The sequence below is a fragment of the Eschscholzia californica genome, unplaced genomic scaffold (genome assembly GCF_041429995.1).
Source record: "Eschscholzia californica isolate CP2 unplaced genomic scaffold, dmEscCali1.0.p SCAF_3, whole genome shotgun sequence".
Taxonomy (NCBI): Eukaryota; Viridiplantae; Streptophyta; class Magnoliopsida; order Ranunculales; family Papaveraceae; genus Eschscholzia; species Eschscholzia californica.
Window position 1 is genome coordinate 43,697,518 of NW_028238420.1, and position 27,240 is coordinate 43,724,757.

At 34.5% G+C, this 27,240-nt stretch overlaps 4 protein-coding genes across 6 annotated transcripts; 3 read left to right on the plus strand and 1 right to left on the minus strand.

Moving 5' to 3' along the window:
* The first annotated feature begins 3,620 nt into the window (after window positions 1-3,620).
* Window positions 3,621-7,799, plus strand: LOC147550614 (ADP,ATP carrier protein 1, chloroplastic-like). 2 transcript variants are annotated; one of them, XM_086666480.1, is made up of 5 exons: window positions 3,621-5,152; window positions 5,944-6,201; window positions 6,406-6,549; window positions 6,643-6,990; window positions 7,187-7,799. In XM_086666480.1, exons 1-5 carry the CDS (start codon window positions 4,364-4,366, stop codon window positions 7,553-7,555), a joined length of 1,908 nt encoding a protein of 635 aa, XP_086522606.1. In that variant the 5' UTR covers window positions 3,621-4,363; the 3' UTR covers window positions 7,556-7,799. The 2 variants fall into 2 exon arrangements, with proteins under 2 accessions (XP_086522606.1, XP_086522607.1); XM_086666481.1 differs by having other exon boundaries at window positions 3,947-5,152; window positions 6,409-6,549.
* Window positions 7,800-10,349: 2,550 nt separating this feature from the next.
* Window positions 10,350-15,108, plus strand: LOC147550615 (root phototropism protein 3-like). 2 transcript variants are annotated; one of them, XM_086666483.1, is made up of 3 exons: window positions 10,350-11,071; window positions 11,206-11,742; window positions 13,880-15,108. In XM_086666483.1, exons 1-2 carry the CDS (start codon window positions 10,394-10,396, stop codon window positions 11,734-11,736), a joined length of 1,209 nt encoding a protein of 402 aa, XP_086522609.1. In that variant the 5' UTR covers window positions 10,350-10,393; the 3' UTR covers window positions 11,737-11,742; window positions 13,880-15,108. The 2 variants fall into 2 exon arrangements, with proteins under 2 accessions (XP_086522609.1, XP_086522610.1); XM_086666484.1 differs by having other exon boundaries at window positions 10,394-11,071; window positions 13,958-15,108.
* LOC147550616 (wall-associated receptor kinase 1-like) lies at window positions 12,062-15,001 on the minus strand. Its single transcript, XM_086666479.1, has 3 exons — window positions 13,946-15,001; window positions 13,542-13,712; window positions 12,062-13,438 (listed from the first exon to the last, which is right to left on the minus strand). Exons 1-3 carry the CDS (start codon window positions 14,868-14,870, stop codon window positions 12,237-12,239), a joined length of 2,298 nt encoding a protein of 765 aa, XP_086522605.1. The 5' UTR covers window positions 14,871-15,001; the 3' UTR covers window positions 12,062-12,236.
* Window positions 15,109-19,971: 4,863 nt separating the features above from the next.
* Window positions 19,972-22,101, plus strand: LOC147550617 (protein SLENDER RICE1-LIKE 1-like). Its single transcript, XM_086666482.1, has one exon. The coding sequence runs from the start codon at window positions 20,399-20,401 to the stop codon at window positions 21,986-21,988; it is 1,590 nt and encodes a 529-aa protein (XP_086522608.1). The 5' UTR covers window positions 19,972-20,398; the 3' UTR covers window positions 21,989-22,101.
* Window positions 22,102-27,240: the final 5,139 nt, after the last annotated feature.

Below are 27,240 nucleotides of genomic sequence, written 5' to 3' on the forward strand. Positions count from 1 at the left end.
GACACTGTATACTACATTTTCATACTGTACTTTTTTTTCCTTCGTTAAGATTTTTTCCCACTGAGTTTTTTACAACAAGGTTTTTAATGAGGCAGATTATGTGTACATAAAAGATGTACATGAACAAAGAATTTGTACTCTTTTTTCCTTCACTATGGTTTTGTCCCATTGGGTTTTCCTAGTAAGGTTTTAATGAGACAATTTCTAATGTGGTGGACATCCAGGGGGAGTGTTATAAATATTAGATTTATGGTGGATGACCACCACCAATTGTAACTCCCACCACCATAGGTTTTCCACCATTACTTTGTATTCAAGCTCCATTATTGTGTGTCTATTGGATGTGTAACTCATCTAGCTAAATGCCTATATAAAGAGGTTACTTGCTAATGAAGAAGATGGATCAAACCAATGTGTCATAGTACTCAATATACCAATGTGCCAATGTAGAGAATTCTCTACAAACATATGAATATAAATCTTGTTCATCTTGTCTCTATCTCTTTGCTTATATTTTCATCATCTTTCTTCTTCCCTACCTCTTTTATTTTTCACAACAGTATATATTATTTTAGGTTATTTTTTTTAACTTAGGATAGGTTAGACAGTAAAAGAGAAAGAGAGTATAGACATGTAATTTACTTTGAGTGGATTTATTTTCTATTTCAGATTATCTTTGGTCTCTATACTCATTGATCATGCGATTTTGGACTTAAAACACATCCCCCGTATGAAAAATATACTTATGAAAACTATTTCTTTATTTGAAAAGCATGCATAGAAAAGTTAGAGAACTCAAAATGGGCTACATTGATTTCACCATGGTTTAAGGATGTCTTCTGTACACACAAGCAAGTGAGACAACTGAACACGTCTTGCTCAGCTCTAAACTTTTTTCCACAGTTTATACAAAGTATATCTTATGCATTTGTCCAACTACAACTAAATGTCAACAGAAAAGACTCATAAAATGTGTAACGGATTTGTAAAGATGTAAATTTTTCTATCAATTCTTTGCCTTGAAAAAAAACAGAAAAAGTTATTTGATCCGATAAATGTGCCCAATTATTATGACGACGGTGAATTCTTGATGCCCTGCTAATGTCATGTTCGGATTTGCTCCTAATGATATATGATATTGAAATGAAGAAGGACTTGGCACACTGGTTAAGGTGTGAGTTAGATCTTAGCTATAAGTGTGAGATCGTGGGATTGAATCCCTCTACGAGATTTTTAAGTATTTTTTCTATAGAATATTTGAATATTACTATAGGCATTTTAAAGTATATTATTTTTGAATTCTATCCTTATTGATATTCAACTTCAAGAACTAAATGCTCGTTTCAAGAGTACCGAGTTGTTCTGTTTTATGACATGTTTGAGTCCATTTAGAGGATTTGTCCTTTTCGACAAAATTAAGTTGATGCGTCTTGCTCAATTTTATCTGTCAGATTTCATCAGTACTAACTTTGCCGGGTCCGACTGTCTCTATGAAAGAGTTTTTTTGAAGCTAGTTAAAACACGTTTAAGAAACAAGATGAGTGACTCCTGGTTAAATGATAGTTTAGTAGTCTTTATTGAAAATAAATTTTTAATAAAATTGACAATGAGTTGATTATCAGTACATTTCAATACATGAACTCTTGTAGAGATTAATGCGTTTGTAATTGTTGACGTATTAATATAATTAATGAATACAAGTATTTTGTTAATTATTTTGTTTGCCAAAAAAAAATTAGATTTCGTCCCCCCTTAACTGGAAATCTTAAATCCGTCCACGCTATTAGAGAAATTTCGATCAATTTTTATCCGACCAATTAAAATTTGAAAAAAATATCTAGACTTATCAAAGTCCCGTAAGGAACCAACCCAACAACGCAACCAATTGTGAGTTGAATCTAGTTGACGTGTCAAAACAGAAGTCTGTTTTTCGGGTCCCCAAATCTTGTGGAGTTTCTTTCTTGGGCAACGTGTGTTGTATTTCTCGAGGTTTCAGATATTTCCCGTTAGACGTGGATTAATTAAGACCGTTAACTCTTACTAAAAGACGTGGCCAAAATTGAGCCTTTGACGTTCCACTCTTTAAACATCTATCTATTGGACCGTTTTATATACACACCATGTAAATTGCATATCTCAGGATTACCGATTATGAACCTTTATTAAGTACAAAATTTAATTTTTAATTTCAGTGGGATTTTAGATGGTCTGTGTGTTTTAGAAGTAAAATAATAAGTAGTATGACGTTTTTTTTTTAGACAACGACAAACAACGTATTGAAAACAAAGTTACAACAAAGGAGATAAAAACTGAAAAAAATACAACTTGTTTCGTCTTTTTAACATCTAATAGTATTTCAACGACAAATCTGTAATCATTTTAATAAGAAATTGTGAAGAAGACAAGAAGTGTCATTTTTCATTATAAAGTTAATGATTATTAACCTTCATCTTTTCATTACTACTGAGACATTGGTTTTTTTTAAAATGAGCTGATTCATTACGATGAAGTGTCTTGATCGATAGTTATGTTACCTCTTAATCACACAACACTTCTTGAGTCATTTTGTTGGTATTAATAGCTAGGTTGAAAGCTTGACGTAATGTAGTAAGGAAAACAATATGGTGAGGGTAGCGTGTGAATCTAGTTACGTGTCTCTGTATCACGCCTACTAAATAATTTGAAGGAACCAACCTAATATGCTCAAAGTTTGAAATGAATAAGAGTACTTGTCTTAATATGTTCCTTAAGCACATATGTTAAGATAACTCGTTAATAATTTGGAAAATGTTCAGTGTACAAGAGATTTTGACTTGATTTGTGACTTGCTGACTTACTTAAGCAAAAGAAAACTTCAGATCGCAATCAAACTTGGATTTTATTATTTTTCAGTAGAGGCCTGTACGAAATCACAAACCAAATCAAATTTTTTTTTTTGCATAAAACAGTTGCTTTGTGACATTTTCCTAGTAGGCTAGTACCATTACGTGTGTGTTGAGTCAATGTAGACTCTTCTTCCTAATATGCTATGCTTGATAAAGGAGATCAAACTCACACCATTTTAAACCAGACTAGGAATACATTATAAATTAGGGTAAATATGTATGATAATTGATTTTATAAAATAGGGCAGATATGAATGATAACTGATTTTCATCTCGTTTAGCATTTTTGGTTAATTTCTATAGACTGGTCAAGTTATTTAGTCAGAAAAATTATTTACTAAAATTTAAAATGGTTTACTACTTGTGTTGAAATACACCAACCCAAATCAATTCATTTTATCATGAATTTCGACATATTTAACTAGTTATACATGTAATAGTTCACATTCTATACTATCATGTATTGACTGATATGTCATCATAAACAGTATCATTTCCATAATAAACATGGAATTACGATAAATTTAGAATGAGATTATTACTTTGTGAAAATACAAAATATTTCGAAGTACAAAATTAGAAAAATGTTGTGAGTTTTGTCAAAATTTTCAAAGTAACAAAACTTTTTTTTCCTCTTCCACATTCCCTCCTATCTACGACCACCAATTCTGATCAGCACCTTCAACTACCACCGCCAACAACATCTTGTACTCTGGATTTTTTTTTTCCAAAGCTGTGACTTTAAGAATATAGAAAAATGATATAGCAAGGGAAATCCCCGACATCAGAGATCCCAAACTAACGACTCAGATTAGTGTGCCAACTTCTTAATTTGGGTCACAAATCAAGAAGAAAATTTGGCCGTTCATTTGAATTTTTCTCCTATATCTGCGACACTAATCAAGAATAAATTTTGGCCGTTGATGTAGAATTTTGTCCTACATGTGAGACCTTAACGAAGAAGAATTTGGGTCGTTGATTTGAAATTCTTTTCCAAATCTACCTTAGATTTGTGGGGTGCTCTAAATAACAACTTGGATCCAATTTGGAGTGAAGGGCCAGTTTGGGTTTAGGGCAAACAGTATCACACTACTAATTAGATCCTATTTTGTTGCTTGACTCTTTCAAATTCTTAACACTCTTGTTCGACTCTTCTTCATTCATTCAAAATACCCATCATTTAACTGCAAATCTCTTTCTTCTTTGATACTTTATTAAGATGCAGAATTTTCCCAAAAAGATCAGTAAATCTAGTTAATTATTAAATATTTCAGCTTTCCTCTTTTTCTTCTTTCAATTGTCCTTTTGTACTGAGCATTTCTGTCATTTGCTCTAGAAGAAAAATCATATAAAACCTTTTTATTTCTAAAACCCTCTCCCCAATCTCCTCACCCAGCGCCACCTTATCTCTCACTCCCTCCTTCTCATGTTCTTCTCTTGAACAAAAAGTTTGGAAATTTTTTTGTTCTTGAGGGAACATGGAAGCAGTTCTACAAACAAAAGGGCTTCTTTCTTTTCCTTCAAACCCCAAAACCAGATTTTTCAATCCACAAAATGGGTTGAGAAACCGATTAAACATCCAAAAAACCAGAGCTCTTAATGGGTTTTCTCAATCTATTAATGGGTTTCAAAAATTTCATGGGGTTGTCCCAAAAAACAATGGGTTTGTTCCAAAAAACAATGGGTTTCTGCAGAAAGGGGAGAACTTGAAGATTTCTTCTTCAACAGCAGCAGCAGCAGCAGCTGCTGATGGTTCAGCTTTTCTTGGTGATGTTGATGATAAACCTAAGATTTTGGGTGTTGAAATTGCAACTCTTAAGAAGATTATACCATTAGGGTTGATGTTCTTTTGTATTCTCTTTAACTATACAATTCTTAGGGATACAAAAGATGTTTTAGTTGTGACAGCTAAAGGAAGCAGTGCTGAGATTATACCATTTTTAAAAACTTGGGTTAATTTGCCTATGGCTATTGGGTTTATGATTTTATATACTAAGCTTTCAAATGTGTTATCAAAACAAGCTCTTTTCTATACAGTTATGCTTCCATTTATAGCCTTTTTCGGGGCATTTGGGTTTGTTCTTTATCCTCTCAGCAATGTGTTCCATCCCACAGCACTTGCTGATAAGCTTTTAGCTTCACTTGGACCTAGTTTCCTTGGTCCAGTTGCAATTTTGAGGATATGGAGTTTCTGTTTGTTTTATGTCATGGCTGAGCTCTGGGGAAGTGTTGTGGTTTCTGTTCTGTTTTGGGGGTTTGCTAATCAGGTATAACTCTTATAGAACTTGAATCTTGTTCATAATTCTGTTCTGATATTGATACTTTGGTTTTTTAAGTCTTAGTTTTTTGCTTTTGCTAGCTTGGTGAAAATACTAGTTCATTAAATTTTGTTGTAGATTGATGCTCATCTAGTTTGTTTTGTCAATTCTAATCCTTGCAATATCGATGGATGTTTGGTATAATCAGGGGTTTGATTCTTTTAGTTATTATGGTAATTTCTTTGTGGATAATATGAAGAAATTTGTAATTGATATTCATATCCTTATTCGCCTTGCTCAAAGAATTGAGAGGGCTTTGATGGGATTGTATTGTTGATTGATTATGGATGTTGGATGCCGGTGTTTTATCTGATAAGTAGGATCAATTTGTTTTATAATTCCTCTTTTAAATGGCCTTCCTTGTTCCTAAGTGCTAGAGTTAATGAATGGTTAGCTTTAGTTTGGCACATTTTTCGGAAATGAGGTGTTTTCTTCCCTAATGAGAGACTCGATTAATATGATATAATCATCTGAAGGAGTTTCGACTTGAAAACTATTAAAATACCCTTATGGGCCATTTATATTCTTTAAGATAGATATGTTTGATATTTGTTGTTGAAATATAAGATTTGAAAATCCACGATTCTATTCAATTCTAATATATTAGTGGTGTTACAAAAATTCTCTGCGTGAAATTCTTCTCTTACGATGTATATGGTTTCTCGTTCTATTTCGTGGTATCAGTATCTAAATACTAGTTGTTCGAGCTGTACTTACTCCTATCATTCTCTCTGATGCAGATAACTACTGTCGACGAAGCCAAAAAATTCTATCCACTATTTGGACTTGGAGCAAATGTTGCTCTTATTTTCTCTGGTCGGACAGTCAAGTACTTCTCTAACTTGAGAAAAAACTTGGGTCCTGGAGTTGATGGTTGGGCTGTCTCCTTGAAAGGAATGATGACCATTGTGGTGCTAATGGGCCTCGCTATCTGTGGTATCTATTGGTGGGTGAACACTTTTGTGCCTCTTCCAGCAGCCCGTGCCAGCAAGAAGAAGGTAAATCGGCGAAATCTGTACAGTTACTAATCATTTTTGCTTCCACTTTTCTGTTTTGTTTTTTTAAAGAATTATACCTTGAGCTAAGTGCTAATCTTGAAAGAAATCTTGCTGTGTTTCATCTTCTTGAGAAAGTAAGTTTGATGCAGTAATTAGTTCCTGAGCTTAAATTATTTTGTTCTTGTGGGTATCAATTATTTACAGAACAAGCCGAAAATGGGAACAATGGAGAGCCTGAAATTCCTAGTTTCTTCGAGATATATTAGGGACCTTGCAACCTTGGTGGTTGCATATGGTATAAGCATCAACCTTGTCGAGGTTACTTGGAAATCAAAGCTCAAGGCTCAGGTAAAAAAGAAAACGATTGCATTTCAATTCAAGTCCTATCTTTTCATCTAGGTCTAGCTTTCTCTAATCACTTCCTTGCCTGCAATTTTACAGTTTCCGAGCCCGAACGAGTATTCAGCTTTCATGGGTGATTTCTCAACTGCAACTGGTATTGCAACTTTCTCAATGATGTTGCTAAGCCAGTGGATTTTCAACAAATATGGATGGGGGGTTGCGGCTAAGATTACGCCCACGGTTCTCCTTCTAACAGGAGTTGGATTTTTCTCTTTGATTTTGTTCGGTGGTCCGATAGCTCCCCTTATCGGCCAGCTTGGGATGACTCCTCTTCTTGCAGCAGTTTATGTCGGAGCTTTGCAGAATATTTTCAGTAAAAGTGCAAAATACAGTTTATTCGATCCTTGCAAAGAAATGGCTTATATTCCTCTGGATGAAGACACAAAGGTATGGAATTCTGAAAACCCAAATTTAGCTGTGCAATAGTATAATATGACTATATCGGTATCCAAATTCTCTTATCCGAATTCGAAGCAATAAGTTCATTAGATATCCGTTGACAGGCCTAGCCGAGTTCATATCTATCGAGTTTCATGAGTCTTTTCTCTCATTGGCTTAAACCCTTGAATGGATTTTCTTACAGGTTAAAGGGAAGGCAGCCATTGATGTTGTCTGCAATCCATTGGGAAAATCTGGAGGGGCTCTGATCCAGCAATTTATGATCTTAACATTCGGTTCACTCGCGAATTCGACTCCTTATCTAGGTGGAATTCTATTGGTGATAGTTCTTGCTTGGTTAGCGGCAGCGAAATCTTTAGATTCTCAGTTCACCGAGTTGCGCCGAGAGGAAGAACTTGAGAAGGAGATGGAAGAGAGATCAAATGTTAAGATTCCAGTGGTAGCTCAAGAGGGAGGAACTCTTTCAGTTGGGTCTCTTGCTGGTGGTCTAAGCTCATCGGGTGGTGATTTATCGAGCAGTTCAACCGAGCCTTCCCAGCCTCGAAACATCTAGAAGTGTCTTGATGAAGAAAGACAACCAGGATGATTGGAAAAATAAGTTAAGTTGGTTAATTGGTGGATAGAAATAATCAGACTGGGGAAAGCAGGTAACAAGATACAACTGATTATACTGAAATCCTTCTCTTTTCTTTTTTTTACTCGGGTAGGTAATAAACATCAAATATTGTTATTTTAGGTTATGAAATTCATGAATGTTTGATTAGATTCTTTGGGTAAAATTAGTTTCATTTTTTTCACACTCGAACTCTTCATCTCATGTCTGATTACTGTCTTGAATTTATATCTACCCACAAATTGACGAAGGTCGACTCATCCACCTGCTAGTTACTGTTTCACGAGGAGCAGTGACGATATCCCATGTCTCGTTTAAATAGACACGAAAAATGGCTTATTTTCACAGTTTGGTTGATTTGGTCCTGAATTGAGAAAACTTAAACTTGTAAAATTTGGGGAGGTGTTTGTCATGTTCTTCATCTTCCTTGTTGCTGGCATGACAATTTTCTTACCTTCCTCCTCTGTTCTATTAACATGTCTCTCCTTTGTTCTATTAACATGTCTCGGTTGGAGGTCGCCTTTTCTCTACTATGGAACTATTGATTTTCGGTCGAAATGGCTTGGAAACGTGTGGCTTTTCTGAAGCCCTTAAGCTCTACTTTGGGCGCTAATGTGATGTGATTACTATGCATCACATCTGTAATGGTGTCTGGTATACGAGAATGCATATAAAATAATTTGAGATTGTGCAATAAACTGTATAGTGCCTAAAAGCTTTGAAAAGTTGATTTGTCAAAATCTTACTAAACCAAATTCACATTTTTGTGTAAGCATGACTAAATCAATTTGAATTTGAGGATGAGTTCCAATCGCCATCTCGACTTTTAAGTTTCTTTGTTGGAAAGATGGTGAAAGTGCTTTGAATATAAGTCTTTATCAAACCCAAAAAGCGACTCGAGAAATTGTTGAGGGCCGAAATTTTGGTCCAACATGTTTACGTTATGTCGAGAAATCTTTGTAAACACGCCATTACATACGGAATAAGTTTTATGACCGAACGGCATAAATTTCTATTGTTTACTTCATTATTTTGTTTTGCTTCTCTAGATTTTCATCACAATAGATACTCATGTTCCGATCTTACAGTTTGAAAAAAAAGAGAGAAACATAACCCATCAAGAGATCTCCAGTAGGTGCCAAGTTTATGTGATAGGGGACAGAAGCCGTTCAATTGGCAGCCCTAGGAAGAGGATAGAGTTACTACATGTGCAGGTAACGGCCAAGTGGTACATCCACCTATCTATATGCCAAACATCCTGCTATGTTTGTTATTACATATGAGCCAATGACACAGAGGTATCACATTTTGGCCTCTACTTGAGAAAGAGTGGGACAGAGGTATCACCTTTGGGCCTCTACTTTAGAGAGAGTATTTCTTCGTTACCCGTGATGCCATGACCGACACATATCTCCACTGACACATATCTCGATTGAATTCCAGTCAGGATGTGTGTCCGGACATGATTTAGAGAGAGAAAATAAAACGTTTTCTCTCTCTAAATCATGCCCCCGTACATACCCCGACCAGTAAGGACAGAGTCTCATATTCCGTTTCTTCATTGAAAGTTTTACAGGCAATGTCCAAACTTGTTAAAGACAATCCCTTTTACAACATATTTTGGTTAGAAGTAATGCCAAGGCAATAACCATTTGAGTTTGACCTAACGACACAATTGACTGTTAGGACCTCGTCGACCGACAATCTCTAGTCGATGACCTTAACAGAAAAGACAATAACCATTTGGTTTGACCTAACAACACAATTGACGTTGTTAAGTTGTCGCTTGACGTTGTTAGGTTGTCGCAGGCCAGTGACTTTACATACAAAGTTTCTTCTTCTTCCTCTGCCTCTCTTTGGCGAACGACCCCCTTCACCAGCGAGAGGTAGAGAGAGGAGGAGAAGAACTAAGAAATTTTTTTATGTTAAGATTATTGTTGTGTCAGAGATTGTGAGCCGGCGACTTTTTGCCCAAGAAAGAGAAAAAAAGTGTGATAAATACCTTCAAAAATTGGAACTGCCTCTGACCATACTTAGTCAACTTGTTTTGACTAAGTCTTCGGTGAAAAACTCATTGCATTTAACTAAGTTTGGGCATTGCCTGTAAAACTTCTCTTTCTTCCTATCTTTGGATACCTCATTTGTTTTTTTGTTGTTGAAAGATACCTCATTTTGCCCATTATATGAAATGGGGTGGACATGTTACTAGAGGATAGCCTTCTAAGATTTTCATTCTTCATCCAAGAGAGTGACATATCATGCAAGTTCTATGAGTCCATGACCTTTCCCTCTCTCATTACTCTCTATAAAAACCTACCTTTCTTGTCTCTATATCACAAATCCCATTTCCCACTCCATCCTTTCAATGGTTAAAATTAGAAACCATTGAAACTTTAACTTCCTTCTTGAACAAAATATCCATTCCATTTTTCTCAGTATCTTTAACTTGTTAGAGTGGGAAAAATGAGGAAATATAGTAATTTAATAGTAACTCCATTATAGTAAAGACAGTATAGATATCAATTACATATTAATGCCAAATTTCTGCCAACTACACAATTATGTCCTTCATTTGTTTTTTCTTCTGTTTTCATCCCAAATGTTACAATCCCTGTCATATTCAGACAGACCAATGATTAAAAACTTTTCATTTTAAAACCAAGAAAACGGACCGATATCAAAGATACTGCTATATCAGATACCCCGTTATAACGCTCCCTACTGAAGTACATTTATGTGGTCTTGTTACTCAATTCGGATGCCATTGTCGTCTCTACGATGTCGCAGAAAAAACTTTGGTTAGACGATACTTGTATTCTTGATATGGATGAGTTCATTAAGAACCTGAAAAGTCTTCAAGAAAAAGAAGTTAGTCCTGACTTGATTTCATCCATTATAGCAAATTACGCATCAAAATGGCTCCCCGAGTTCTTACATGACGAGCCAGGTAATACACTAACTAGCTCTGAAGAATCACCTGAGAGTCTTGCTTATTTATGGATGAAGAAGAGATTTTTTATTGAGACTTTAGTTGGTATTCTTCCATCTGAGAAAGACTATGTACCATGTAATTTCCTTTTACGACTTCTTCGAACAGCTAATATGGTTGGAGTTGATATGAACCATCGAAACGAGCTTGAGAAACGAGTTTCATGGCAACTTGACCAGGCTTCATTAATAGAGTTAATGATACCTGCTTTTAGTTATAATAGTGAGACTCTGTTAGATACACGACTTGTTATTCGATTAGTAGAAATGTTTGTGAACTTGGATAAAGGTTTAAAGAGTGATTCTTCAATGGTTAAAGTTTCGAACTTGATTGATTCTTATCTTGCCGAGGCTTCTCTTGATGCTAATTTCACTATATTGGAGTTCATTACACTTGCTGGAGCTCTCCCTAGTCATGCTCGTCTTACCGATGATGGTTTATACCGAGCCGTTGATACCTATCTCAAAGTAAGTAACCATCTATCCCTATTCCGATCCTTCGACATTAGAGAAAGAAAGAGAAAAACACCGGCCCAGTTACAGAGATTTTTAATTGTTCTATCTCCTACTATTTTAACTAGTGGATGGAACCCATTTTTCAGGTGCATCCAAACGTGTCGAAAAAAGAAAGGAAAAATCTATTCAGATTGATTGATAGCAAGAAATTATCAACTGAGGCAACCTCTCATATTGCAGAAAATGACCGGTTACCTGTCCGTGCAGTAATCCAAGTGCTATTCTCTGAGCAAACTAAGCTTAATCGGCAACTTGAATGGAGTGGGTCCTTTAATGGGGCTCAAACTTCAAACCCTTTTCTCGATCCACCTACACGATGTCAATCGAAGCGTGAGTTAACAAATCAAGAGATGGAAATAAAGAAATTGAGAGAAGAAGTTTTTAGGCTTCAAAGTCACTGCAACTCCATGAAAGAACATATAGAGAAGCTCAGTGAGAAGAAGAAAAAGAGCTTTCTGTGGAGGAAGCTAGCTATTCCTCTATTTCAATCCGTAAATGTGATTGGGCAGATTGCTGAGAGTGAAGTAGATGTCAAGATGGGGATCGAAAGACAGACACCGCTTAATAAGACGCAGCTTAGAAGAACTCCAACAAGGTGGAGGAAATCAATGTCATGAAGAAAGGTACTAACTTGCTGGTTTTCTATTACTTTGTTAAATCCTCTCTATTCATCCAAGTAAGAAACAATCTTTCCTTTGTGTTTCTTTGATTGTTTTATAGTTCATTGAGTTCAAAAAGACAGATTATGTTTTTTCAATGTACTACAATCACTAAACTAACAATTTAGAAGTAAACAAAACTATTTCGTAATAACTATCTTCGACATGTTCATTTTTACCATGATATTCCAATGAAATAAGTTCTTCTTGGGCATCTTCTTCAACAATGCCCAAGTTAGAAGGATACACACAAAAAAAAACATCCACAAGATTCGACCCACACTTTAGTATTGAATTCTATTTTTAAGAAGCTTATTAGAGTTTTTAAGTTTTTCTTTTGCAACCATTTACACATAGTTCTAATGTCAAACTCACTACATTTGTATTAAAGAGAAAATGCTTACAATTCATTACAAGTAAAAAGACATACAACAAATCAAGATATGTAAATTACACAATCATCGAGCGAAGTTATCCGGCACTATCATATTTGTATCCATACTATACTGTTCCGAATCGACGATTGAGTAGTTTATTGGTACACTGTAGAGATCACTCGGCTCAGATGTAAAGTTCTTCTCCTTCTCATAGTTCATTTCACGATCCCATGTGTGTATCTCTATCTTTCTCAGACGTTCTAGTTCCGTTGTCACTTCTTTCATACTGGGTCTCTCTTCACCTTTTAAGTGAAGGCATCTCCTTGCAAGCTCCGCAACTGCAAGGACTTGATTCGGATTGCCCTCATTAACCACTCGAGGGTCAAGAATTTTAAACAAATCATTTTCTTCTAATAATGAAATGAAGTACGTAGAAAGGTTTCTTTGTTCTTGAGATCTTTCAAAAGAAAGGGGTTTTTGTCCTGTTAAGAGTTCAACAATAACGACACCGAAACTATACACATCGCTCTTTTCTGTCAATTGACTAGAATGGAAGTACTCTGGATCTAAGTATCCTAAAGTCCCTTGAACTAGGGTGGTAAATTGTTCTTTCTCCAAAGGAACTAGCCTCGATCCACCAAAATCCGATACTTTTGCGTTGTACTTTTCATCCAAGAGTATGTTTGTAGACTTGATATCTCTATGAATAATGGGTATAGATGCTGCAGAATGTAAATATGCAAGTGCTCCTGCAGTTTCGGTAGCAACCCTTAAACGACGTTGCCAAGAAATAGAGGGAGTTTCCGTACCTTGAGAATGAATATGTTCGTAGAGCGTCCCATGCGAAATGTATTCATAAACAAGCAACGGAACTTCAGTTTCTAAACAACATCCCAAGAGCTTCACCACATTTCTGTGATTAATTTGTGTTAGAATAACAACTTCATTTATGAACTGCTCAATTTGAGTCTGATCAACTACTTTGGACTTCTTAATAGCAACTGTCCGGTTCTTCGACAATTTTCCTTTGTATACAGTACCATAACCTCCTTCCCCGAGGATTAGATTTTTGTCGTATTTGTTTGTTGCTAGTTCTAGCTCAGCTGCTGTGAAAATGTTTGCAAACTCTACCTGACCGCCTTGGGAAGATAATTGTTGTTTTAGTAGTGAACCCCCATTTTTCTGGAAGAGATGTTCTTTCTGTTTCCGTAATTTTATTTTTCTTATGCTCAAGCATAAACAATAACTTCCACCCATTATAAACAGAAGTGACAATCCCGTACCTGCGTCAACAATATAGTAATTCGAATTTTTAGTTAATGGATTAGTACAATTTCAGTTTAGATCGTGATATTTCCGAGTAGTAATTAGCTAAGGAAATAGTACCAAGAGTGACCCATTTTAGCGGAAATTCCTTCTTCTTGACAGGGCAACCAGTTCCATCTTTCCTCCCATCACCATTACTTTTACTTGGGCAAGAACAAATATAGCTCCCATTTGTATTTGTGCAGCTCCCTATACAGGGACTGTTCGTTTGATTCTCACATTCATTTATATCTGTCGAGACGTTCTCACAAGTATAAGGAACATATTCGTTATGCAATTTACAATACAAACTAAAGTACAGTCGTGGTTAGAGCGATATTTTAGAAGATTTAAAAGGGCATTTATTGGAGAGAAAGATTTAATTATTTAAGAGTTTTTAAATCTTTATGATTATGCAGATTACAACATACTAAGTTGCTAAAGCAGTCGTTGATATATGCAAAGTTGTAATATCATATACGTACCTTGGCATCCAGGACTAAGATAAGGATTACCCTCGTAACCATTATGGCAAATGCAACGGTATCCAAGATTGTTATCGGTGTTGTTACAATAACTGTTCGTCTGGCATATGAACGTAGACGAGTTCTTTTGGGCTTCTTCACAAGTCGTATTCCCTATCGCCCAATCCAACACCAAAGGTATAGCTTCCTGTTTGCTATTGAAATTGTTGTTGTCAAGGAGATTGGAAGGAGCAAACGAGTACTTGTCTTGCTCAGCCATGAAAGCATATCCACAAGGGTCGAAAGATGATACATTTGTATGGTTGTATACGCTGCCTACAAGTACTAGTAACTTATTTATCCTCTTTGGAATGGATGATTGGCAGCACCAACTGCCAGGACTGCAAGTCCCTTCCTTCAGATCTTCCCTATTAAAACATTTTGAGAAGCAAGGGTTGGAGTAATCCTTACCTTGTTGATCAAACATGAGTGTAGACCCTATGGTATCACAACCCACAGCGAAGAACTTGTTTTTAGTATATGAAACCGTAAATGATGTCCTATTCAAATTGATAAATGTAAAAGAATCATCCATCACAATAGCACCTGAACGATTGTAACATATGGATGCTAGCCTGTTTATTATTCGAAATTCAGTATTAGATATACTTAAAATTTCAAAGTTACTTGATTCGAGGAAAGGCTTGGGAGGATCATAAGATGTATTGCAGTTCACATGAAATCCTCTTCCGAAACCATCAAGAGAACACCCTTTTTGAACTTGATCCACCATTACACCAAATGGATAGGGAATGCTAACGTTCCCGCATTTAGCTTGGCAACCATCTTTCGTCTGAACAAATTTATCTGCTGATGCTAAAGCCATCCAGCAAGAGAGGGGTAGAAACATAATGTAGTACCACCATGCAGACGACGAGCCAGCCATAATTTAGTTATAATTCTCAATGGAACGAGATGATTACTCTAGTTTCCGTTAAATAGCAATTTAGAGTTGAGGGAATGCTTGACCTCTCGATTAAGAAGCCGTCTGGTTTTCTGTTGTTGACTTATTAGTCTAATGACTTAGTAGATGGTTAGCTGCTTTTACTGTTTCATTGATGTTGTAACAACTGACAAGGCACACAACTACCATTTCTGAATAAGCATTAAGAATTCCAAAGTCAGCTCAGTGTTGCAAGTAGCACCTTTTTTATATTCAATGTTTGTCATCGGCACTTGGGTTATTTTATACGATCAAATAGTTTTCCATAAGGAAAAGGAGATAGGAAATTAATGAGTGGGGTTACGCTAAAATCCTCTGTTAGAATCGGTGTTTTTCTCTTTTGTTTATGGGGTTTTCAGGTTACTCGTACGCACGTTGCCTAAATGGAAAAGGGAAGAAATAAACACACGTAGTTACCTTAGTTTCGCCGGGTATCCCATGATTTTTTTGTCAAATCTTCGTTGTCTAAGTTGTGTTTTTTTGTTTCCCTTCTAAATACAAATATATAAACCAACGCGCAGTTAGTCTCTACGAGTTTCATAAATTTTTTAGGATCAATATCTTATATCTATAACATTGTTTCAAACTAAAAATGTTCATATGTAATCTTGCCAAATTTATGTTGTCTCTAATTTTGAATCGGTAAAGCCTTTTCAATATCACTATCTTTGACATGTCAATTTATCATGACATTCCAATGAAATAAGTTCTTACTAGACATCTATAAGAACTAAAACGAATCGAAATCCATTTTCACCCATATCTATTTTCACCCAATTTCTCATCACGAAACTCCTCGTTTTTTAACAAGAAGCTATCAAGACATCATCATTGATCGGGCTTCACATTTTCCTCCGAAAAAAAACTCAAGAGCTTGAACGGGTTGACAGTACAGAGTATTATAAGCATCAATAATCATTGTTCCAAAAATTAAACTTCTCTCAGACATTTCATCAAACAGGTTCCGGAAACAGACACCCATAATTGAACACTAGTTCAACTTCCCCCAAATTCCAATCCCCCACAAGATTTGGAGTTTTGAGCAAAGGGGAATTCAAAGAAGTACTATTTTTTGAACCTACTGATTTTTAGGTCAAACATATAGGTGGAAGTGCGCTTTTAACAACTTACTGAGAAGTGAGAGACTTCAATAATCGAAAGGTGATACATAAATGGAGGCCCAATAAAACTTTTCCTTTCCAAAAGGACTGGGCCCATATATCAAAATTATATCGACCCTCATGCCTTCACTTCTAGTTTGTATTTATTTGAATCTACCTATACTTGTTTAGTTATTCACATGAGAACTTGGATACTTTTGTCACTCACTTTGTGGTGGTATTCACCCTTTATTCATATGAAACTGAATCCAATTACAATTAGAGAGAATTGGCGGCGAACAATTCTATAGCGTCGACATTCTTGTGTCAAATTTAATAAAATAAAATAAATTAAACTTTAGATATCTATGTAAAAGGTTTGCAAAAGTTTTAGTTTCCACAGATCTACAAATTATAGGCTTTTGTGTAAAGAGCAAGTCTTTAAATAGTTATGGCGCGTCTTTTAACTAAGGTAGAAAACTAGGTTTTCGATCCAACATTAGCAGAAAGACAATGTGACAAATAAACCTCCCCACTATGTATAATTCTATAAGATATTACCCAAATTCATCTAATCACAAGGCATGGGAATGGGGTCGGATTGGATTGGATTTGATTGTCCAACCTCCATGATAAAAGCCTGTCTGAGTAGAAACCAGAATACCAATTAACGGAATCTGAGTCCGAACTCCATAACCAAAGGGTAAGTATATATCTCTGAGGAAACCCACAATCAGAGATCATATTGGTCGGGTTGGACAATGACAGTCGGGTCTATCTGATCCAATGAAAACCCCACTAAAATTGTCACACTAGTACTTCCATGGGACCATTGCAAATAGAAAAATCATTAATTTTTGGGACCAAAACGCAACGTCTCATACGTACAAATATTGTTTTTGAGCTTTCGATTAACATCAAATTGTCAACTATAATAACATGATAGAGAAATAAAAATGTTTCCCATCTATATGAGAAATGTTACGTCTTTTATGAAATTTCTTGAAAATAATATATATATATATATATATATATATATATATATATATATATATATATATATTCGAGATATGAAGGGATAACAAATTGCTTTAGATTATATTGTTTTTATTTTCTCTACTAAACAAAATCATTAGCTTTAAATACAACATCTTTGATCTTAATATGATTTCTGGTGTGTGATTTATTGCTACATCCTCGACTTTTTTTTAGGGTTTTATTTGAGGTCCCACCGTTTTTTCCGTTTTGTATATAGTAACTTTCTTTGAATATATATATATTATTATTTATTTATTTATTTATTCTTGAAAGCAATTTGGATTTGAATATGTTACACTATAGTCAAATGATATATGATATTAAATTTGTTTTTCCTTAGAATAATTGAAAATATTTTATCCCATCCTTTATTTTAAGAGATCAAATAAAAGATGATCTATACTACAAATATATTATTGTAATAGGTGATTCATGACAACCCATAAAAACTATAATAAAATGTTTGATGTGATAAAAAGTTTGATTATATTTTCCTCTACAATTAATAATGTAATAGATCAATCCAGTTGTCGGACAAAATTTAAAATTATATTACATGATCATCAAGTAATATTTTAATCAAAACTAAGATTAGTAACTTTTAATCTGATTAGTCTTCAATAGTAATCAATAATTAATTAGTAGTGGAACATAATTATATAAAAGCAAATGTTTTTCTAAAAGATGTTTTTTTTTTATATAATATAAAAGACAGACAACTATTTTATTGCAACTTTTATTAAGTAAAAAAAATCTATAGGTATCAGTAAAAATTTATTTTATATCTTGAAGACTTAAAATGGTAAATTTCTAGATAGACCCATGTCTAAAAATAACTAATTAAGTTGGAAGTGTACTTTTTACACAATTTTTCTAGAAAAAAAAAGTTTATGAGATCTGCTCAAATCTTTATAAATAATTAAGAAAAAATATATTCTAGGTACTTGAAAGAATTTATTTGAGATCTCGAAGACCTAAAACATTATATTAGGGGAATACCCATGTCTAAGTTTTAAATGTACCTTTTTATATGATTTACCTAGAAAAAAAATTAGTTCAGGTCGACTTCGCAATGTGTCGTTTGACTGTCAGTTAGTTGTGTTTTATGCAAATTTTGCTTAGGGAGTTTTACCTATTTATAGAAAAAAAATACTGAGACATACTCAAATTTATAAAGTAATATTTAAACATGGGTTAATTGAATGAAGTCTTCCTATTCCTATATAAATAAATAAGAAGTAATTAATAATAGATATGGGAAATAAAGAGATTCATCCATCTTGTACTTAGATTTGGCTGTCTATAATAATCAATAACAACATTGTTGATGAAATCTTTCGACATATTTTAATGACTTCGAAATATAGAATTTAAGATGGTCAAGTGGGATGATTTCTATTTACTTTTTAACATATTGTTTAGACCCATGTTGGGATGTTGTCAACGACAAATGTCACACCAACACTATTCTACAATAGATATGTGATATTCATTATTGAATCATTGATAAGGTTAACCTTGATATGGACATATATTAGTTAAAATATATAACTATTTAACTCCCTTTTTTTTCTTATTTGTTCTATCTCAATAATAAAACATTGAAACTGTGGTAATTCACAAATTTCATTTCCAATCTTTGCTCTAGGAAAACATAAAATATCAAAGAACTTTTTATGGGAAAAAGGAAACAAATAAGGTCCCCAAGAAACACGGGAACTCCAAAATGATTAATTAAAAGATTTGCAAACTTCTTTTTCTTTTAGTTTTTAGTGGTTGTAACATAAAATCTTAATGTGTTTCGATCAAATCAAAAGTATAGAATTCCACACCAAGTTCTCCGAAGTCTTGACTTCGAGGCTAATATGTCAATGGTTTGCTTGAAATAGAAAAAAATAAAAAATCGAAGTTTTATCATTTTTGGGTGAAGGGTTTGAGGCCCAAAGTTTGTAGTGATAAAGAAGATGAGGCTAAACATTTTGTATTGATATCATAAGTAGTTGGGATAATTTAATGATGGTTTTGATGATAAATATGTCTTGCATTTTGTTTCTAACCTAAAGCTATAATCAGTACATTAATTTAACAATTTATAGAAATGGTGGTTATAATTGTGGTTTTCCTTAATCAAAATTGTTTTTAAAATGTCAATCATGGAGCTATTTTAATTGAATTTGTAAGAATAAAGTTGTTAATAAGTCATTTTCAGTTTAATTTATTGTCCATCCAGATAAAGAAATATAATTCAGAGAACAACTTCAACCACTAATTCAAAATAAGTCTAAGAAAATCAATTGGACCAATATTTTTAAAATATAGTTTCTTTTTTGAATGGCATCTATATAACATGTCCAATTAAATTGGAAATCTGTATTAAGTTGCATGATGCATCCAAGCCAATCCATGAGTGATATATGAATACTAATTATACTCTTTAGGTTTTCACTTCGTCTTACGGACATGATAAATCTCTTTACGCTAATGTCTTTACGAAAGAAATAAATAAATTTAAACTATAACTTAAAACGAATAACTTACATCAAACATTTTGTATGTGGAAGGTGAAAAAAATGTGCTGACATACTTAACTCTCATGTAACCGACTGAACAGTTTTGTTATAAGAATTATAATAATGTTGTTTAAAGAGAAATTATATGGATTAGGATAATACTTAAACCCCTGTTTGAAGTAGCCCACCAGGTATGATTGAAACACAAACAACCCATTGATATTACTTCAATTACATGGAGAATGAATCTTATGATTCGGGCAATTTCAGAAGTAGCCCACCAGTTATATCAGGCAGTTTTAGAGGCACTTCAAGTGAGCATTACTTGTCTTGTTCGTCCGGTTTTGGTTGTGTCTTTGTTTTCCAACTTCATGATGTGATTCTCCTTAGCCTATTGCCGTTATATGAAGTTTGATCTCCAAAAAAAAAAACCCCGGTTTTAAACTGGAACCAAATTGATTGGGTGGAATTAGAGTATTTCCTTTTTAAGGAAATGAGTGACGGTACGTGCATGGACTCTCATGGATGTATCCCATGCATTATTTTAGTAGGCAGTAGTGTCATCCACGTCATCCCATATATGCTTAAAATCATCATCATCATCATCTCTTCCCCTCCCCCTCTCTCACACATGACACATTTCTCTTTCTCTTTCTCTCTCTAGACATAAATAAACTCTTCCCCTCTCTTTCTCTCTCTAGAGACTAGACATAAAACCAAGTAACTAACACTTGCTTCCCAGTTCCCACTCCCACTCTTTCTCTCTCTAAAACCCACGAATGATTGAAACACAAACAACCCATTGATATTTACTTCAATTACAATGGAGATGGAACCTTATGATTCCGGCAATTTCACTGCCGGAAGTAGTAGTAGTAGTTCCTCATCTTCTTCTTCTGCTGGAAAATTTTCATCCGACATCGATGGACTTCTCGCCGGTGCCGGTTACAAAGTTAGGTCATCGGAACTCCGGCAAGTAGCTCAGCGTCTTGAACAACTTGAAACTGTTATGGTCAACGCTCCCACCGATGAGATCTCTCAACTCGCTTCAGATGCCATTCACTATAATCCTTCAAATATCGGTTCCTGGGTTGACTCACTCCTCACCGAGTTGAATCATCCTCCACCCTCCGATCTACTAGATTTTCCTGATCAACGGTTCACAGAAGATCTCTTACATTCACAACTCCATCCGACGGTTGTTAATCAAGGATTTACCATCTACGGTACACCTCAACAGCAGCAGATGACGATGGTTTCAACCATGGAGGAAGACTCGAGTATTAGGTTAGTTCATTTGTTGATGACGTGTGCCGAGTCAATCCAACATGGCGACATCTCATTGGCTGTTACTTTAATCGAGGAAATGCGTACCGTTTTAACACGTGTGAACACTGGTAGCGGAATCGGTAAAGTAGCCGGGTATTTCATTGAAGCATTGACGCTCCGAGTTTGTAATCCTGGTCAAATCTTGTCTACCGAGTTGACTCAGGAGAACGAGTTTTTATACCATCATTTCTACGAAGCTTGTCCTTACCTAAAATTCGCCCACTTCACTGCCAATCAAGCAATCTTAGAAGCATTCAACGGTCAAGATTGTGTACACGTCATTGATTTCAACTTGATGGACGGTTTACAATGGCCGGCATTGATTCAAGCACTAGCACTCCGTCCTGGTGGCCCACCTTTCCTCCGTTTAACAGGAATCGGTCCACCATCACTCGACGGACGTGACTCACTTCGTGAAATCGGTCTCAAACTAGCTGAGTTAGCTTGGTCAGTCAATGTCCGGTTCTCATTTCGTGGTGTAGCCGCTTCACGGCTTGAAGATGTTAAGCCGTGGATGCTCCAAGTCAAACCAACAGAAGCCCTAGCTATAAACTCCATAATGCAACTTCACAAGCTATTAGGGTCTGACCCGACCCATAACCCACCTATAGACTCCGTTTTAGCGTGGATCCGAAACTTAAACCCGAAAATAGTAACCGTTGTTGAACAAGAAGCGGATCACAATCAACCCGAATTCATAAACCGGTTCACCGAGGCTCTACATTATTATTCGACGATGTTCGATTCTTTAGAAGCTTGCTGGTTGCAACCCGAAAAAGTAGTAGCGGAAATGTACATACAACGAGAGATATGTAACGTCTTATGTCACGAAGGAGTGGGTCGAGTTGAGAGACACGAACCATTAGTCAAGTGGAGAAATAGATTCGGGTCAACCGGGTTTAGACCCGTGTATCTCGGGTCGAATGCTTTTAAGCAAGCAAGTATGTTATTGACATTATTTTCAGGTGAAGGGTATTCGGTTGAGGAGAGAGAAGGGTGTCTAACATTGGGTTGGCATAATAGACCTCTCATTGCAGCTTCAGCCTGGAAACCATTTTTAGAAACAACCCTACCTTCTCTATAAGTGTAATTATTCCTTTCCCTTTTTTATACACCCAAGTTACACTTTGGGGTGGTGAGGAATATAGATCCCTTTTTTGGGTTCACATTTCAAATGGTAATTTTTTTTAGTAAAAATAGTCTATTCTTATTGCCCTTTTATTTGAATTTACTTTTAACATTTTTTTTCCTGAAATATTATTAGAATTTTTAGGTTTATAGTCCAAAAAACGGGTCCTAATAGTAGATATAATCCTCTCTAATCCTATAAAGGGTTTTAAAACCAAAAAAATAATATAAATGGATATCTAGTCCATTTGGTCTCATCTAGAGAGAAAACACAAATCTCTAGAATAAATATTATTTCATAATCCCTAATCTAACCTTTCCATATTTTATAACTAATTTATATTCGAAATCTATGCATATCTTTTTCCATATTTATGTCCCATATTTCTCTCCAATCATGTTTCTATTCAAAGTAAGGATATCTTCATTATTATCTCCCATATTTCTCTCCAATCATGTTTCTATTCAAAGTAAGGATATCTTCATTATTTTCAGTAACGGAAACTCTTTATTTGATCTCTCTAAAACCGATTTAGTTGACAAACCTCCATTAAACTCAGAAAATCTTCTTCTTCTACATTATATTGCTGTCCAAATTCATCATTATCAGGTTTAATACTTTCGAAATCTTTATAAACACCATTGTTAATATCTAATATTTCTTCTTATAACTAAAACCCTAATTATTTCGCTCTATTATAAAACGTATCAGATTTATGCTACATATCTATAGATCTGTTTACTAATTCATTAATTTCGAATGTATGATGTTTATTTTCTCTCTCTAAAATTTTCATAACTGTTTAAGATCTTTATGTTTATTCCTTATTCAATGATTTATAACTAAAACCCTAAAATTTTCATAACTGTTTAAGATCTTTATGTTTATTCCTTATTCAATGATTCCTTCAAAGTTAGTATGTTATGTTTGCATCCAGTGATAATATCATATTTCCTTAGATCTATGTTTAATCTTCTGTTCTTTCTGATATTTCGTGAGATCAGATTATCAATTATTAATCGAATGTTTGATGTTTATTTTCTTTCTCTCTCTTAAAATTTCATTTATGTTTTTGATCGTGATGTTTAATCCTTCAACTAGAGTTTGACATTATTGCAATCAATCATCATAGCAGATATCTTTAGATTTGTAGTTTAAGCTTAATGATATTCTCATTTTTTTTGTTCAGATCTGGTTTTCAATCCATACGGATTTATGAAACATTTGTTCTTTCGTACGGTTACTCATAACAGAATTTACAGTACATGTACTGTATCGTAAATTACCACAATCTATAGTAAATTATGGGTAATTTACAGAACATTACCCATACTTTAACACCAAAACAGTACTCATTTCATTAGTAAAAATACTTCGCTTTACTATCAAATCTCGTGTACTTTGCAATAAAGTATATATAATTTGCGTATATCTTCATGTTTTTACCATTATGTATATAATTTACGTATAAGTGCTCATAAATTATGTATTACCATTACGTGTACTTTTCACCAAAAACAGTAGCCTTGATAAGTTTACCAAACTACTCAAAACCTTCAAATGTTGCCAAAATTTGACAAACATTATATATAATTTACGAAATTGTATATGTAGTTTATAATACAATATATGATTTTTTTTTTCTTTAATGTATGTGTATTTATGTGTGTAGATTTGATATACCAGATGAAATTTCAAAGAGAATCATCAAATCAAAGTAAGTCAACGAAACTAATGGAGAGTACATGGACGGGCACCATTTTTGAACCAAAGAAGATTTTGTACTTTTTTTTTTGTAACAGAATGTAAAGGAATTATATGTAATATAAAAGAAATTATGTGTAATTTATTGAACAAGACCCACATACATTTGATAAATTATGTTGTATATTTGACAAATGATGGTTTCCTCGTCATAAATAATACATAATTTACGTATTTGTTTCATAATTTGTATTCTATGTGTATTTATGTATGAGTAAAAACGAAAACATATGTTGCTTTAATGTTCTCAGAAAAATATACTATTTCCAAAACTGAAAGTTAAGTGAGAGAAAATGATATTTATATGTTTTGTATATTAACCCCCAAATCACGCTAAATTGATCCTAGAAAATATACTATTTCCAAATCTGAAAGTTAAGTGAGAGAAAATTGATTTGAATCGAAAAAAATTTACATAGTAAGAGAGAAAAAATTGATTTGGTTTCCAAATCTGTAAAGAGAGAGAAAATTGATTTGGTTACGATTTTTGTTTTGAATTGATTTTGGAAATAGATTTGCTTTCCAAAACGGTTAGAAGATAGATAAAAATCAATTTCGGATTTATAGTTAGTTGCTTTAAATCCCCTAAATCACGCCCACATTAGAATCATTCCAAATTCACCCTGAAAAATTAAAAATCCCGTGATTTTTGTAGGAGGGACATGGACGGTAGTTCTCTCATAAAGAATGGGTTATTATGTCCATAATGTAAAAGGACTAAATATCCATATTTTGGGAAGATTGGATCATAAACCTTTTTTGAATATTATTTTGGTCTATATACCCACGGACCCATATTATTATCGTATTAAATGCAATGAACAAGTGGAATATTGTGTTTTAGTAGTAGAAATGCAATAGTTGTTGCTTAAATAGAAACCCTACCATATACTGATTGAGATAAATGCGGACCGAGCTCTCTATTTTTATGATAGTGGACGTTGGGATTTTATTTCGATGGGACACAACTGAAAGGGAAAGGAAAGGAGTGGAAACTCTCCATCCACAAAAAAAAAAAAAAAAGTAAAAGGAAAAGAGAAGGCTAATTTAAAGAGAGAAATCTCAAAAGTACTCCGGCCTCCAAAGATTAAAAATAGTTAATAAATTATTATAGCTACAATGTTGTAATATCTAATTCAAATAAGAAAATCCGAACTTATATCTTGGAAAAATAAATAAATAATTGGATAAAGATCTCGAATTTAATATAGGTGTGTTAATTGGTATCTATTCTAACCCGGCATCTTAGAAGGAGAAAAAGAACTTACGTAGTGTTCATATAGTAAGCTATGAAATTCGAATCTAAATCTTGTTTATGCAAGTTATTTGATTGTGATAATAGTATTCTTTTATCTGTCTAATTTGAATTAGATGTCGACAAAACATGTCATAACCTCGAAACATCACACAAAGTCTTATTACTACATAACCATGATTACCAAACAAACAAAATATGTTTAACAGTTATAAGTTTATCATTAACAAAAGAAAGCTCTTAAAAAAACATCTATATTAGAAAGTACCTGAGGTGCACATCTGATTCAACAGTCCGATTTATGATTTATCGCTCATGGACGATGGTAAGATACTTTCATTTAGCAACACTTTAGGATGAAATAGTCTTAAAGTGAACGACGAGGTTGAAATGTGTAAAAGGTTTACGGTGGATACCTAGGTATCCAAACATGAGGAAGGGTGTAACAAGCGACAAAATGTTTTTGGGAGTTGAAAATAAGCATAAATCTGAAAATTTTCAAATAGGGAAACTTTGCGAAACACTGTTGAATCCATGGGAAGACAAGAGACAATCTAACGAACTGAAGCATCTTAATTGTCAGATGAAAAGAAAGCAAAAGTGATTCTCAACTACGTTCTTGGCTATATAAATGATCCACGAAGAACAAGCGCTACTTCAGTCTCTTATGTTCTTAGCGTTTTGTGCAAAAAATATAGTTGACCAGTAATATAATGTAGTGTCAATATCACTAAGAGCATTGGTAAATGATCCTAAAACAAAGTCGATGTTTTAAAGAAATAAGAAAAAAAATTTAGGGTACAAAGGTTTGGGTGGAAACAAATTTTTTGTTTCCTCTCTAACACTACCCACTTTTTATATTTTTTTCTTCCTCCATCTTCCCGTCCCACCACCATCAACTCAAGGGACCATTAACTCCGACCGTGATCTCTCTCTCTTTCTCTCCCTCCCTCCCTCCCTTCCTACTTTTCTAAGTTCGGACGAAGGGGAAATCCCTTCGCCTGGACAACCAGATGAAGGTTTCTGGCTTCCCTTCGCCAGAGTTTAGAAAGAGAAATTGAGAGGAATAAAGGAGAGAGAGAGAGATAAGAGGCAAAGAAGTCGTTTTCCATTGTCAGCTAACTTTGACCGGCGACTTCTACTAAAGACTTCAACGGTGTGTTTGGGAAAGATTTTTTAGGTTTTTCATATGTTTTTCCAAAAAAAATTCTTGTTTTTCCGAAACACCCATCTAAAAATTTGTTGACCATATGTCGACATTAAAATCGTCATTCTTAATTGGCCGAGCTATTTCTCTATCTACAGTGTCGGTCGGACGAGGGCCGGCCACATAATCTTGTGGTGATCATTTGACATTTTTGTAATGAGTAATCAGGTAGCAATGTTCGTAACCGTCTGAGTGGACTTTTGTGTGAGCAGGTCAAGTAGATTGTACGATATGCCATCTTCATATCAATGTCCTTCACAAGTTGATGGCAGCAAAAATTTGTGAGTCCCACCTTCAGATTCTGCCCACTTTTTTAAACTCTACTAGTACAAATATATAATTCTATTGACTCACATTTGAACATAACCCTAATTTTCTCACACCTCAAACTTGATATAGCAAACATAACAGTTTTGAACTACCCAATAAATAGTAGGGTTTTGTTCACCAACATTAGAGATTGTTCGATAGAAGTGGAGGTAGGTTCTGGTATAAAAGTGTGACTGTTAAGATTATGTTGGTAGGGAAGTTAGGGTGATGATTGATGAAGAAGCATGAAGGTACTGTTTTAGAGTTAGAGAGAGAGAAAGAAGAAAGAGAGATGGTGGTACTGTGGGGTAGTGAGAGGGGCAAGTGGTCACATGAGGTATGTGTGAAGGGAGGTATGTGTGAAGGGCAGTCAGAAATTACATTTGTTTCTGTTTCGACACAATCACACAATCCAGGACTGCCCTATTATTGGGTCCCATAATTTTGTATGCCAGATTCTAGTTGGTCACTCCCAATACAATGTCATTTGCTTTTGTGTTCCTGCACTAACAATCTACTTAAAAAGGAGGGTAATCCTACTAATATGGCCTTACCTTTGAAGCATCTTAGGGCACCCCTATATATTCTTTAGGGCATCCGTTATATAATCTTATCGTGTTTAGTGTAAGACTTGGCATGAATCAAGATCTAAATTGAGTAGAGAATAAACTA

What these genes read in the sequence shown, in the direction of transcription:
- LOC147550614 (XM_086666480.1), top strand. Translation starts at nt 4,364, where the DNA reads ATGGAAGCAGTTCTACAAACAAAAGGGCTTCTTTCTTTTCCTTCAAAC. An exon ending in TTTGGGGGTTTGCTAATCAG is followed by an intron (nt 5,153 to 5,943) that starts GTATAACTCTTA and finishes TCTCTGATGCAG; the next exon opens with ATAACTACTGTCGACGAAGC. An exon ending in CTCTGGATGAAGACACAAAG is followed by an intron (nt 6,991 to 7,186) that starts GTATGGAATTCT and finishes ATTTTCTTACAG; the next exon opens with GTTAAAGGGAAGGCAGCCAT.
- LOC147550615 (XM_086666483.1), top strand. Translation starts at nt 10,394, where the DNA reads ATGTCGCAGAAAAAACTTTGGTTAGACGATACTTGTATTCTTGATATG. An exon ending in CCGTTGATACCTATCTCAAA is followed by an intron (nt 11,072 to 11,205) that starts GTAAGTAACCAT and finishes CCCATTTTTCAG; the next exon opens with GTGCATCCAAACGTGTCGAA.
- LOC147550616 (XM_086666479.1), bottom strand. Translation starts at nt 14,870, where the DNA reads ATGGCTGGCTCGTCGTCTGCATGGTGGTACTACATTATGTTTCTACCC. An exon ending in TCTTAGTCCTGGATGCCAAG is followed by an intron (nt 13,713 to 13,945) that starts GTACGTATATGA and finishes ACGTCTCGACAG; the next exon opens with ATATAAATGAATGTGAGAAT. An exon ending in GCTAAAATGGGTCACTCTTG is followed by an intron (nt 13,439 to 13,541) that starts GTACTATTTCCT and finishes TTGTTGACGCAG; the next exon opens with GTACGGGATTGTCACTTCTG.
- LOC147550617 (XM_086666482.1), top strand. Translation starts at nt 20,399, where the DNA reads ATGGAGATGGAACCTTATGATTCCGGCAATTTCACTGCCGGAAGTAGT.